The sequence below is a fragment of the Staurois parvus genome, unplaced genomic scaffold (assembly GCF_062004578.1).
Source record: "Staurois parvus isolate SC_StPar_1 unplaced genomic scaffold, SC_StPar_1.0 ptg000676l, whole genome shotgun sequence".
Lineage (NCBI taxonomy): Eukaryota > Metazoa > Chordata > Amphibia > Anura > Ranidae > Staurois > Staurois parvus.
In genome coordinates, this window is record NW_028318472.1 from 39566 (window position 1) to 53325 (window position 13760).

Consider the following 13760-nt stretch of genomic DNA (forward strand, 5'->3'; position numbering starts at 1 on the left):
TTTTTTTATATACAGGTGGAACTCGAAAAATGAGAATATGGTGCAAAAGTTTATTTATTTCAGTGCAGCAACTTAAAAGGTGAAACTAATATATGAGACTCATTACATGCAAAGCAAGATAGTTCAAGCCGTGATTTGTCATCATTGTGATGATTATGGCTTACAGATCATGAAAACCCCAAATCCACAATCTCAGAAAATGAGAATATTACATGCAATCAATAAAACACGGATTGTACATAGAACAATATCGCACCTCTGAAAAGTAGAAGCTGCATATGTATTCAGTACTTGGTTTGGGCCCCTTTTGCAGCAATTACTGCCTCAATGCGGCGTGGCATGGAAGCTATCAGCCTGTGGTACTGCTGAGGTGTTATGGAAGACCAGGATGCTTCAATAGCGGCCTTCAGCTCTTCTGCATTGTTCGGTCTCATGTCTCTCATCTTTCTCTTGGCAATGCCCCATAGATTCTCTATGGGGTTCAGGTCTGGCGAGTTTGCTGGCCAATCAAGCACAGTAATTCCACGGTCATTGAACCAGGTTTTGGTGCTTTTGGTTTTCTGCTGGAAAATGAAGTCAGCATCCCCATAAAGCTCGTCTGCGAAAGGATGCATGAAGTGCTCCAAAATCTCCTGGTAGACGGCTGCGTTGACCCTGGACTTAATGAAGCACAGTGGACCAACACCAGCAGATGACATGGCTCCCCAAATCAACACAGACTGTGGAAACTTCACACTGGACTTCAAGCATCTTGCAGTGTGTGCCTCTCCATTCTTCCTCCATACTCGGGGTCCTTGGTCCTCTCCATTCTTCCTCCATACTCTGGGTCCTTGGGCCTCTCCATTCTTCCTCCATACTCGGGGTCCTTGGGCCTCTCCATTCTTCCTCCATACTCTGGGTCCTTGGGCCTCTCCATTCTTCCTCCATACTCGGGGTCCTTGGGCCTCTCCATTCTTCCACCATACTCGGGGTCCTTGGGCCTCTCCATTCTTCCTCCATACTCGGGGTCCTTGGGCCTCTCCATTCTTCCTCCATACTCGGGGTCCTTGGGCCTCTCCATTCTCCCTCCATACTCGGGGTCCTTGTGCCTCTCCATTCTTCCTCCATACTCGGGGTCCTTGTGCCTCTCCATTCTTCCTCCATACTCGGGGTCCTTGGGCCTCTCCATTCTTCCTCTATACTCGGGGTCCTTGGGCCTCTCCATTCTTCCTCCATACTCAAGCTCCTTGGTTTCCAAATGAGATGCAAAAGTTGCTCTCATCAGAAAAGAGGACTTTGGACCACTGAGCAACAGACCAGGTCTGTTTTTCTTTAGCCCCGGTAAGACGCTTCTGACGTTTGTTGTTCAGGAGCGGCTTGACAAGAGGAATACGACATTTGAAGCCCATGGCCAGGATCCGTCTGTGTGTGGTGGCTCTTGATGCACTGACTCCAGCCTCAGTCCATTCCTTGTGAAAGTCCCCAACACTTTTGATTGGCCTTTTCCTGACAATCCTCTCCAGGCTGCGGTCATCCCTGCTGCTTGTGCACCTTTTTCTTCCACACTTTTCCCTTCCACATAACTTTCTATTAATGTGATTTGATACAGCACTTTGGGAACATCCAACGTCTTCTGCAATTCCCTTTTGAGGCTTTCCCTCCTTATGGAGGGTGTCAGTGATGGTGTCAGGTCAGCAGTCTTTCCCGTGATTGTGATTCCTACTGAACCAGACTGAGAGACCATTTAAAGGCTCAGGAACCCTTTTCAGGTGTTATGGCTTAATTAGCTGATTAGAGTGGGACACTTTGAGCCGAGAATATTCCACCTTTTCACAATATTCTCATTTTCTGAGATTGTGGATTTGGGGTTTTCATGAGCTGTAAGCCATAATCATCACAATGATGACAAATCACGACTTGAACTATCTTGCTTTGCATGTAATGAGTCTCATATATTAGTGTCACCTTTTAAGTTGCTGCACTGAAATAAATGAACTTTTGCACCATATTCTAATTTTTTGAGTTTCACCTGTACATATATACAGTATATATATGGCTTGGCTTTGAGCCATGTGCTCGGTGAGACCCCCAGTGGAAGAGGAGCTGTACTAGAGGCTGGTGTCCAGACAGAGGATCCATACTCCTGACAGGCTGACTGATTATTATTATTATACAGGATTTATGGCGCCAACCGTTTGTTTAGCACTTTACAATATAATGGGATACAATACAGCAACAATACCGTTCAATACAAGAGGGTTAGGAGGGCCCTGATCCTGGGAGCTTAAAATCTAGGAGATGACTGATCTACCTTAAAGGGGACCCCGCAGAGAGCTTATATTTAATGCACAAAATCCTTGTGCATCTGGTGAGTGCGCAATTTATACAGATTGGAGCACGGAGTCACTGTTATCGATTGCAAAGGAGGATTCACTTCCTCCTGACTATTGCATGTCAAGCTTTCACGTTTTTGCACCTATAGACTGTTCCTTCATATTGGGTACAACTTGGCACCATATGTTTTACCTTTTGTGATTTTAGTAATACCGGTAGCGCTGCACCTATTGTATTTTATTTATTGAAACTTACCAGGTCCCGGATATCCTTGGTTGGTGCAATTTGCAGCCGGACACTTTACATTTTATGTTTTAATTACTCTATTTTATATAATTGTCTATTTTATAGGATTTGGTGAGCTCGCTATAGACATATGTTTTGAGTGTTTTTTGTTTGTTTATTTTTAAATTGTGGTCATTTATGAAATAAAAAAACCCAGTGGTGATCAAATACCGCCAAAAGAAAGCTGTATTTGTGTGAAAAAAAATGATGTAAATGTCATTTGGGGACAGCTTTGCATGACCACACAATTGCCATTTAAAGTTGCGCAGCGCAGAATAGCAAAAAATGGCCTGGTCATGAAGGGGGGTAAAATCTTCCGGAGGTCAAGTGGTTAATCAAAGCTGCAGATTTATAAATCGTTACAATGACTTCTGAAAGGACATGGTAAAGCGTATATGAGGTTTTAGGGATTGGGTTGACAGCCACTTCAAAACCTGCCTGTAAAAGCTCATAGCTGCTTCTCTGTAGATGAGATTTGCCTTTAAATGTATATTATTTCAACTTAATAAATGTAAAAATAAAAGGTTGGTATCCCCCAAAGCCGGAGTCCCAGATAACTTACGTTTATCGCAGTGTTTTCCCCTCCAGCCCCGGGCGCAGTCACAAATGCCGCTGACGTGGTGACAGGTCAGGCCGTGGTGGCAGTGGCATTTCTCCTGGCACTGGACTCCGAAGGTTCCCTCTGGACAGGCTGCAACACAGAAGACACCAAATCCAATCCTCCATCACAGGTGTCTACTTCAATGACAATACAAAGCATAAAGGCAGAGCGTGGTGTGCCAGACCACATAGGAACCAATCAGCATTCAGTTTAGTGTAGTCCCTTATGAGATTATTTCTGATTGGGTATTATGGGTTTCATTGCCTTAACCAATCAAGGGGTTGATTCACTAGATAATATATGATAAGATTACCAGCAGGCATACTTCCCATCTTCTGCTCCCTGGTCCTGATGGCTCAACAGTGCCATGCAAAGCTATGAAGACCCACATTGTATTCATCAGTCCTTCCAATCCTTGGCTCCCTGAAACTGATGGTTTGATTGTTTCATATAAGGCTCTGAAGTCCCACATTGTACCTTGGCAGTCTTTCCCATCCTCCACTCCCTGGTACTAATGGCCCCACAGTCCCATTCAAGGCTCTGAGGTTCCACTCTATATGATTCTCTTCTCCTTTGCACTGAGGACCCAACAGGCTCTAAAGTTCTATATTGTACCTTGTCAATTCTTACTTTTCTCTGCTTCCTTGTTGTGATGGCCCAACAGTCCCATAGAAATTTTTGACGTTCCACATTCTACCTTGTTAGTCCATCTTTCAGATCCTCTGCAGCCTGGTACTGATGGCCCATCAGTTCACATGTAAGGCTCTGAAGTTCCACATTGTACCTCATCAGTCCTTCCATCCTCTGCTCCCTGGTGCTGATGACCCATCAGTTCACATATAAGGCTCTGAAGTTCCATATTGTACCTTGTCAGTCCTTCCCATCCTGCACTCCCTGGTACTAATGGCCCCACAGTCCCATTCAAGGCTCTGAGGTTCCACTCCATATGATTCTCTTCTCCCTTGTACCGAGGACCCAACAGCCCCATACATGGCTCTGAAGTTCTATATTGTTCCTTGTCAATCCTTACTTTTCTCTGCTTCCTTGTAGTGAAGGCCCAACAGTCCCATTGAAAGCTTTGACGTTCCACATTCTACCTTCTTAGTTCAGTCCCTCCCATCTGTTCCTTAGTACTAACTAGTCAACGGTACTAAACAAGGCCCTGGAGTTCTACAATGTACCTCATCAGTCCTTTCCATCCTCTGCTCCCTGGTACTGATGGCCCATCAGTCCCATTCAAGGCACCAAAGTTCCATATTGTACCTTGTCAGTCCTTCTTTCACTTCCTTTGCTACCTGGTACTGACACGCCACGGTACCAAACAAGGCTCTGAAATTTTACAATGTACCTCACTAGTCCTTCCCATTCTCTGCACCATTGTACTAATGGCCCAACAATCCCATACAAGGTTCCCAAGTTCCACATTGTACCTTGTCAGTCCTTTCCATCCTCTTCTCCTTGGTTCAGATTGTCCAACAGTACCAAAGAAGGCCCTAAAAGTCTACAGTGTACCTCATCAGTCATTCCCATTCTTTTGCTCCCTGATACTCATGGCTTAACAGTTCCATACAGGGCTCTGAAGTTCTACATAGCATCTTGTTAGTTCTTCACATCCTCTGCTCCCTGGTACTAATAACCCAACAGTCCCATACAAGACCCTGAAGTTCCACATTGTACCCTGTCATTCCTTACCATATTCCTTTCCTTGGTCCAAATTGCCCAATGCTACCAAACAAGGCCCTAAAATTCTACAACGTACCTCGTCTGTCCTTCCCATTCTTTTGCTGCCTGGTACTGATTGCTTAACAGTCCTATACAAAGCTCCGAAACAAGGCTCTGAAATTCTACATTGCACCTTGTAAGTCCTTCACAATCTTTGCTCCCTGGTACTAATGGTCCAACAATCCCATACAAGGTTCTCTAGTTCCACATTGTATTCTGTCAGTCCTTACCATCCTCTTCTCCTTGGTTCAAATTGCCGAACAGTACCAAACAAGGCCCTAAAATTCTACAGTGTAACTTGTCAGTCATTCCCTTTCTTTTGCTCCCTAGTATTCATGGCTTAACAGTTCCATACAGGGCTCTTAAGCTCTACATTGCAACTTGTCAGTCCTTCACCTCCTCTGTTCCCTGTTACTATTAACCCAAAAGTCCCATACAAGGCCCTGAAGATCCACATTGAACCTGGTCAGTCCTTCCCATCCTCTGCTCCTAGTTCTAATGGTCCAACAGTTCCATACAAGGCTCTGAAGATCCACATTGTGCCTTGTCAGTCCTTCCTATCATCTGCTCCCTGGTCTTAATGGCCCAACAGTTCCATACAAGGCTCCAAACTTCCACTTTGTACCTGGTCAGTCCTTCCCATACTCTGCTCCTAGTACTAATGGCCCAACATTCCCATACAAGTCTCTGAAGATCCACATTGTGCCTTGTCAGTCCTTCCTATCATCTGCTCCCTGGTCTTAATGGCCCAACAGTTCCATACAAGGCTCCAAACTTCCACATTGTACCTGGTCAGTCCTTCCCATACTCTGCTCCTAGTACTAATGGCCCAACAGTCCCATACAAGGCTCTGAAGATCCACATTGTATCTTGTCAGTCCTTCCTATCCTCTGCTTCCTGGTCTTAATGGCCCAACAGTCCCACACAAAGCTCCGAACTTCCACACTGTACCTTGTCAGTCCTTTCCATCCTCTGCGCCTAGTACTAATGGCTCAACAATACCATACAAGGCTCCGAACTTCCAAATTGTACCTTGTCAGTCCTTCCCATCCTCTGCTCCTAGTTCTAATGGCCCAACAGTCCCATACAAACCTCTGAACTTCCACACTGTACCTTGTCAGTCCTTCCCATCCTCAGCTCCTAGTACTAATGGCTCAACAGTCCCATACAAGGCTCTGAGCTTTCACATTCCACCTCGCCAGTCCTTACTATCCTCTGCTCCTAGTACTAATGGCCCAACAGTCCCATACAAGACTCTGAAGATCCACATTTCACCTTGTCAGTCCTTCCTATTCTCTGCTCTTTGGTCCAAGGCTTGCTTACTGTATCTGCGGACAGTGTTGTTACCCTAGGGAAGAACTACAGAACACCTCCCTCTCTTCTTCTCCATAATATAGGAGTGAGGTGCCCTTTAATCCTAGATAGAAACAATGCAACTGATAACATTCAGCACAGGCAGAGAGCACAGGAAGTTATCAGCACAAGATTTCTGGCAGGATCAACCAATACTTTTTGCATTTATTGAACAGATATAATAAAACACATAACAGAGGTTCATTGTAGTTAGCATACACTTCAACAAGGGTACCAAAAAAACAGTATGAGAATCCCGCCTGGGTCATCACTTACCGTGCTGACATGATTCTCCCACCCACCCAGCCAGGCACACGCAGGTCCCCGTCTCTCTGTTGCAGATTCCTCCATTCTGACATGTGCAGTTCTGCAGGCAGCTGTCCCCGTATGTCCCCGGAGTGCACTCTGGAAGGAGAAGGTTGCAGTGTCAGTGTTTGTCTCCAGTATGGGGCGCTCTTCACCTCTGAACAATAAGTACATGCAGTGCTGCATGGTGACTGTACTTTACCATTCCTTTCTATCAATGCAAGTTCAAGGGTTGACTCAATTGTTGATGAAGACCTGTTACCCAAACAGGACCTGCCAGCTATCCAGCCTTCAGTATTCCCGCAACAGATGCTGTAAAACCCTTTGCTGTGCTGATTCTTTTTCACTTAATTTAAACTCTTATCATTGGTTGCTTTTGGATCCCACAGAGATGGGTCACATGACTTCACAACCACAACCCCACCTTTGGCAGCATTAAACTAAACCCAGGACCCTGTATACACTATATCTGCTCTCCCCAGACCCTGCATTCACTATATCTGCTCTCCTCAGACCCTGCATTCACTATATCCTCTCTCCCCGACCCTGCATTCACTATATCCTCTCTCCCCGACCCTGCATTCACTATATCTGCTCTCCCCAGACCCTGCATTCACTATATCTGCTCTCCCCAGACCCTGCATTCACTATATCTGCTCTCCCCGGACCCTGCATTCACTATATCCGCTCTCCCAAGCCCCTGCATTCACTATATCCTCTCTCCCCGGACTCTGCATTCACTATATCCACTCTCCCCGACCCTGCATTCACTATATCCGCTCTCCCAAGCCCCTGCATTCACTATATCCACTCTCCCCGGACTCTGCATTCACTATATCCACTCTCCCCGGACCCCGCATTCACTATATCCGCTCTCCCCGACGCTGCATTCACTATATCCGCTCTCCCCGGACCCTGCATTCACTATATCCCCTCTCCCCAGACCCCGCATTCACTATGTCTGGATTCCCGGACCCTGCATTCACTATATCCGCTCTCCCCAGACCCCGCATTCACTATGTCTGGATTCCCAGACCCTGCATTCACTATATCCCCTCTCCCCAGACCCTGCATTCACTATATCTGGTCTCCCCGAACCCCGCATTCACTATATCTGGTCTCCCCGGACCCTGCATTCACTATATCCGCTCTCCCCGGACCCCGCATTCATTATATCCGGTCTCCCCGGACCCCGCATTCACTATATCCGCTCTCCCCGGACCCCGCATTCACTATATCCGCTCTCCCCGGACCCTGCATTCACTATATCCGCTCTCCCCGGACCCTGCATTCACTATATCCGCTCTCCCCGGACCCCGCATTAACTATATCCGCTCTCCCCGGACCCTGCATTCACTATATCCGCTCTCCCCGGACCCCGTATTCACTATATCTGCTCTCCCCGGACCCCGCATTCACTATATCCGCTCTCCCCGGACCCTGCATTCACTATATCCGCTCTCCCCGGACCCCGCATTCACTATATCTGCTTTTATGACCAGGGCCAGAACAACTTTTATGACCAGGGCCGGGTCAAGGGGTGGGTAGGAGGGGAGGCTGCTCTGGGCTTGGTGGGGATTTGGGGGGGTTGTGCTAGAAGGGGGGGGGTTCTATTAGGAGGGTTAATTGCTGTTAAGAAGTGAGATTTGGGGCTAGGATTTGTGCTAGTAAGGATGACTGGGGGTATTTGTGCTGGAGAGGGGATTTGTGGGGGGGGGGGGGATTACTGCTGGGAGGGGAATTTGGAAGGGGGTAAAGGATTTAGGCTAAGAGGTGAAATTTCAGAGGTAGACGGATTTGTGCCAGGAGAGGGGATTTCGGGAGGGAGAGGATTTGAGTACTGGAGATTTTGTACTGAAAGAGGGGCAATTTTTGTTTGGGGAGAATTTTGGCTCTCAAAGAGAATTTTTGTTTAGGGGGTAAGCGTGAAGGTTAGTGCTCAATTGTTTTTTTGGGGGGAGAGTGGATTTTTTCTGATACATAATGCACATACATTTTTTTTGGGGGGGGGGGGTATTTGTCATCTTCACTCTGGGCACTAGATGATCTTGGTCTAGTATGGTTTATAACTATAGGGTAGTGAAGGGTGAATGCCCCTTTCACTGGTGGTCAGAGGGAAGAATGCCCCTTACATTGGTGGTCAGTGGGAAGAATGTCCCTTACATTGGTGGTCAGGGGGAAGAATGCCCCTTACATTGGTGGTCAGTGGGAAGAATGTCCCTTACATTGGTGGTCAGGGGGAAGAATGCTCCTTACATTGGTGGCCATTGGGAAGAATGTCCCTTACATTGGTGTTCAGTGGGAAGAATGTCCCTTACATTGGGGGTCAATGCTAAAAATTCTCCTTACATTGTTGGTGAGTGGGAAGAAGAATGTGGCCAGAATGCCATCCTTACAGACAGCTAAAACGATCACTGAGTTCATGCAGCTGGTTCTGCCGAGAGGAGGTGACCCAAGATCTAAGGTCTACCATCAAAACAGGAGTCAACCAGCCACAGCTCAATCAACCCCTAGCAACCTCTGAAGGAACTCTAGAGTTCCTTGGAACGCAGATTGAGAATGGCTGCAATACAGTAGATTGTTGATGCAGGAGGCTCTGTTTGCCTTTGAGGATCAGGAAGAAATGCTTTTCCTTTTTGGAGCCACTTGGCTTAAGCTTTATAAGGCTTTTTTGCTTTCCTTTGGATTAAATGTGGGTTAGGGATTTTGAGGCTACAATGTGTTTTTTGTACTATTTTGTGTCTTTTGGTTGAATTTGAAGCTTTTTTGTTTTTTTTAAACCTGATTATGTCTGTATGTGTGCAGTTTGGCCATAGCAGTAAAACACTCCCTTCTGTGCCACACCAATTCTGAAAAATTGTAAAAAAAAAAAAGACTCACCTTGTTCACAAGCCAATCCTGTCCAGCCTTTGGGACAAGCGCAGTTTCCTGTGACATGGTCGCACGTTCCGCCATTCCTGCAGATGCACTGTTGAAGGCAGTTCTCTCCATAGAGACCATCTGGGCAGGCTGGAAAAATGAAAACCAATGAACTGGAAGGCAGTTACAGGAAACGAGCTAAGAGACCCATGTAGGCTGCCACTGCTGTCCTTTCCTTGGCTCTCTGGCTGTCAAGCTGATCCAGTGGCTTCAGAACTTTGAGACCCCACCTCAAAAAAAAGTCAGCAGATCAGGAGTTCTGGGTTTACTCCCCACTTTCTTGATCTTCATGCTTTTCAGGTCGATGATTGAGAAGCAGCTGAAGCTAAGAAAGCCAGGAAGATACTTTCAGAAGGAGGTCAGCCCTCATGTTGCCTTTAGTACAGGAATTGTTTCGAAGTTCTCTACGAATTTTTTATTTTGTAATTTATTATGGTCAGATCTTGGAAAAAAGTAAAACAAAATAGGTGTAAAATAAAAATCTAATATTTTTTAGATAAATATGATATATTGCATATAGATAGTCTGAGGTTCTCCTTTTGGTCCAGAAACTGATGCTTTGCTGTTCCTTTCACAATATTTGCTGATACATTGCTGCCCATTGTTAGCAGGACAAGATCATCAGAACAGCGACTCTTTCCTCATCAGATTGGTTAGTACAAGGTTACAATCAAAGGAAGCCATAGTGCTCTGGGAATCCTTTGTTATGCATTAAATATTAACCACTTGAGCTCCAGAGGATTTACCCCCCTTAATGACCACGCCTCTTTTTGCTACTCGGCGCTGCACTAATTCAACTAATAATTGCGCGGTCATGCAATGCTGCACCCAAAAGAAATTTACGTCCTCTTTTTCACACAAATAGAGCTTTCTTTCGGCGTAATTTGATCACCTGTGCGCTTTTTATTTTTCATGCTATAAACAAAAAAAGGCCAAAAATTTTGAAGAAAAACAATATTTTTTACTTTCAGCTATAAAAAATATATAGTAAACTCAAAGTTGGTTATAAATTTAGGCCAAAATGTATTCTGCTCCATGTTTGTGGTAAAAAAAAATCCCAATAAGTGTATATTGATTGCTTTGTGTGAAGTTATAGCGTCTACAAACTATGGGATAGATACTGCAATTTACGCCATTTTTCTGCTATACAGCGCTGCGCTAGTTTAACGGACAATTGCGCGGTCATGCAATACGGTACATAAATGAAATTTACATCCTTTTTTCCCCACAAATTGATCTTTCTTTCGGTGGTATTTGATCGCCTGTGCGGTTTTTATTTTTTGCGCTATAAAAAAAAAGGCTGACAATTTTGAGGGAAAAAAAACAATATTTTGGACTTTTTGCTATAAAACATGTCCAGTAAAAAGAAAATGCAAAAATCAAATTTAGTCATAAATTTCTGCTAAAATGCATTCTGCGACGTGTCTTTGCTAAAAAAAAACCCAATACGTGTAAATTAATTGGTTTACGTGAAAGTTATAGCGTTTACAAATGGCGGGAAAGATACTGGGATTTTAAATTTTTATTTATACTAATAATGGCGCCGATCAGCGACATATGGCGGCAATCAGCGACATATGGCGGCGACCAGTGACTTATGGCAGGACTGCGGCGGACATTTTGACACTGGGGGGGAACTGACTTGGGGTCACTGACATCCCCAGTGACACCAATACAGTGATCAGTGAAAAAAAACCACTGAAACTGTACTAATGTCATTGAGGAGGAAGGGGTTAACATTTTTAGAATTTGCTGTGTAAGGGGAGTGTTTTACTAGGGGTCGGGGGTGTGTACTGGAGGGGGGGGGGAGGGAGGAGCTAATTGAGGGAGAGAAACTCTGCAGCTTCTCACAAGCTGTCAGAGAACTGACACAGAACAGGGCTGTGTGTAAACAATGCAGCCCTGCTCTGTGTCAGCGATCACCATCAATCGCGGGAAAACGGCGGGTAAAAACCGGCCGTGACCCGGCGGCTGACACCCGCTGCTTACACCCGCGGGACAGGTAGGGAGGGCGCGCGCCCCCTACCTGTTTTGAAGGCAGCCGTTTTAAAACGTGCTTTTGCCTACGAGTGCCACCCTGCCACCGTTTATATGCGGTGGCTGGGCGGCAAGTGGTTAAAAAAAACAAAAAAAATAATCAACAGTTGAAAATGTGTAACCTGAAGTCCTCATGCACACGGGGACGTTTTTACAGCGGCTGTTTTTTGCTTTTGACGTTTTTTTTCTACAGCCAGTAAACTCCTCAGCATGGTATCCCATCCACACATAGACTGCAATGAACGTTTTCTGGCAGGAACGCTTTTTGGCTGGAAGAAAAAACCCAAAACTAGTGGGTTTCTAGAGGAGTTTTGTTTAGCTGTAAAAACACTCTATGCTGAAAAACGCGGTCAATTGCGGCAAACCAGCGTTTTTAGACTGGAAAAAAGTTTTTTGTGGTCATATATATTGTACATTCACATCAGTCCCTAAACCTCAAGGAGCGTACAATCTAAGGTCCCTAACTCACATTCATACATACACATACTAGGGCCATTGTAGACAGGAGCCAATTAACCTACCAGCATGTCTTTTGGAGTGTGGGAGGAAAGCGGAGTACCCGGAGGAAACCCACACAGGCACAGGGAGAACATGCAAACGCCAGGCAGGTGGTGCCGTGGTTGGGATTCGAACGGGCAACCCGAGTACTGCCAGGTGGAAGTGCTAACCATTTAACCACTGTGCTGCCCAAAAACTGTTATAAAAAGCTGCAATGACCTTTGGGATGGTGGAAGAGACACAAGAGGGACCTGTTCCAGTATTGCAGTACTGTTTTATTTTCTGACCCGCCTCCCCACAAGCGATGGAGACCGCGATTGGTTGCTTTAGGAATGCAGACAGTTCCATAAACAGCACTCACCGTGGGACAGGCCAATCACAGAAGGAGCCCATAACCTTTTTTAAGTCCTTTTGCACCCATGGTTTTACCTTTGTGGCATTGAGCTCCGGTCCACCCGGCGGCACAGATACACTCCCCGCTGACATGGTCACATCGCGCGCTGTTAAAGCAATGACACTTCTCTTTGCATTCACTTCCATATCTGTCCTCTGGGCACCCTACAAAAACGCACAATTGTGTAAAAAACATGCATGAGCCACACATTTTGCAGACAATAATCAGATGGTATGAGGTGCGCGGCTACAGAATGGCCCTTCCCTCTAAGCCCAGAGCCCTTTCCTCAGGGCCTGGGGTCCACTCCCGTCGCAAGGCCCTTTATTACAGTCACGCAGGGAAGAACCTTTCACATGTTCTGCAGTGGGTCCCCATTCTGTCATCTTGGACCCCCCCCCCCAAACAATGGCGAAACGCCAGGGACCAGTCACAACTACGACCTTTGTGACCCTGGTAGTTCTGCCACTGATTGAAGGCTTTATAAGAGGACAAGGTTAGCTGGATATTTCACTTATTAATGGATAATAATAACCAATTCATGAATAATATTATGAATAGATTGTTGTTCTTTTATTTCCCTTCTCGTATAATTCCCCCGGCCAGCATTATACAAGACACACATAGGACTTACTTTGGTTGCAGGTAGAGCCAATCCAGCCATCTAGACAGGTGCAGGTCCCGGTAACGTGGTCGCAGTTACCACCATTGGCACACTTGCAGCTGTTGGTACAGTCTATGCCGTAGAATCCCTCCGGACAGGCTGCAGTCATGCGACAATAAAATTAGGATTTCACCCAGTTTGGTTTCATTACCATTCTTTTCCATTTCCACATTTCTACACTTTTGCTGTTCTCTTCTGGCCTCCCGAGCCCCAACACCCACCCCACCCCCGCCTGAGTCCCAACACCCACCCCACCCCCTCCTCTCGAGCCCCAACACCCACCCCCCCTCCTCCTGAGCTCCAACACCCACCCCACCCCCCCGCCTCCCGAGCCCCAACACCCACCCCACCCCTCCCGAGCCCCAACACCCACCCCACCCCCACACTCTCAACTCATTGGCAGTGGGTCATTGCCAACCCATTGGCATCATCTCTACACACTGAGATGCTATGGCTGTTGAAATCACCTTATATAATTGTGTTTTATTAGAAACAATTTCAATATTCATCTATGGAATACTAATGAATTCTATATTTGTTTAAACACATCCTGATAGCATTTGCTGACTACACCGCGGTCACTATTATTCCCAGTAATAAAGCCAATCAGCATCCTGATTGTAGTAAATAGGCTCCTATCGCCTCTGTTTTCATTTTGGGGTCACAGGTAT

General features: G+C 46.0%; 1 protein-coding gene across 2 annotated transcripts in view; it reads right to left on the reverse strand.

Annotated features, from left to right (window-relative positions):
* Positions 1 to 13760, reverse strand: part of MEGF6 (multiple EGF like domains 6) — a 529814-nt gene that overhangs the window by 27324 nt on the left and 488730 nt on the right. For both annotated transcript variants that reach the window (XM_089652234.1, XM_089652235.1), the window contains 5 exons: positions 13060 to 13188; positions 12464 to 12592; positions 9461 to 9589; positions 6551 to 6679; positions 3161 to 3289 (listed from right to left, as the gene is read on the reverse strand). In XM_089652234.1, the coding sequence (XP_089508360.1) occupies positions 3161 to 3289; positions 6551 to 6679; positions 9461 to 9589; positions 12464 to 12592; positions 13060 to 13188 (645 nt within the window). The remainder of the gene's footprint in view (positions 1 to 3160; positions 3290 to 6550; positions 6680 to 9460; positions 9590 to 12463; positions 12593 to 13059; positions 13189 to 13760) is intronic.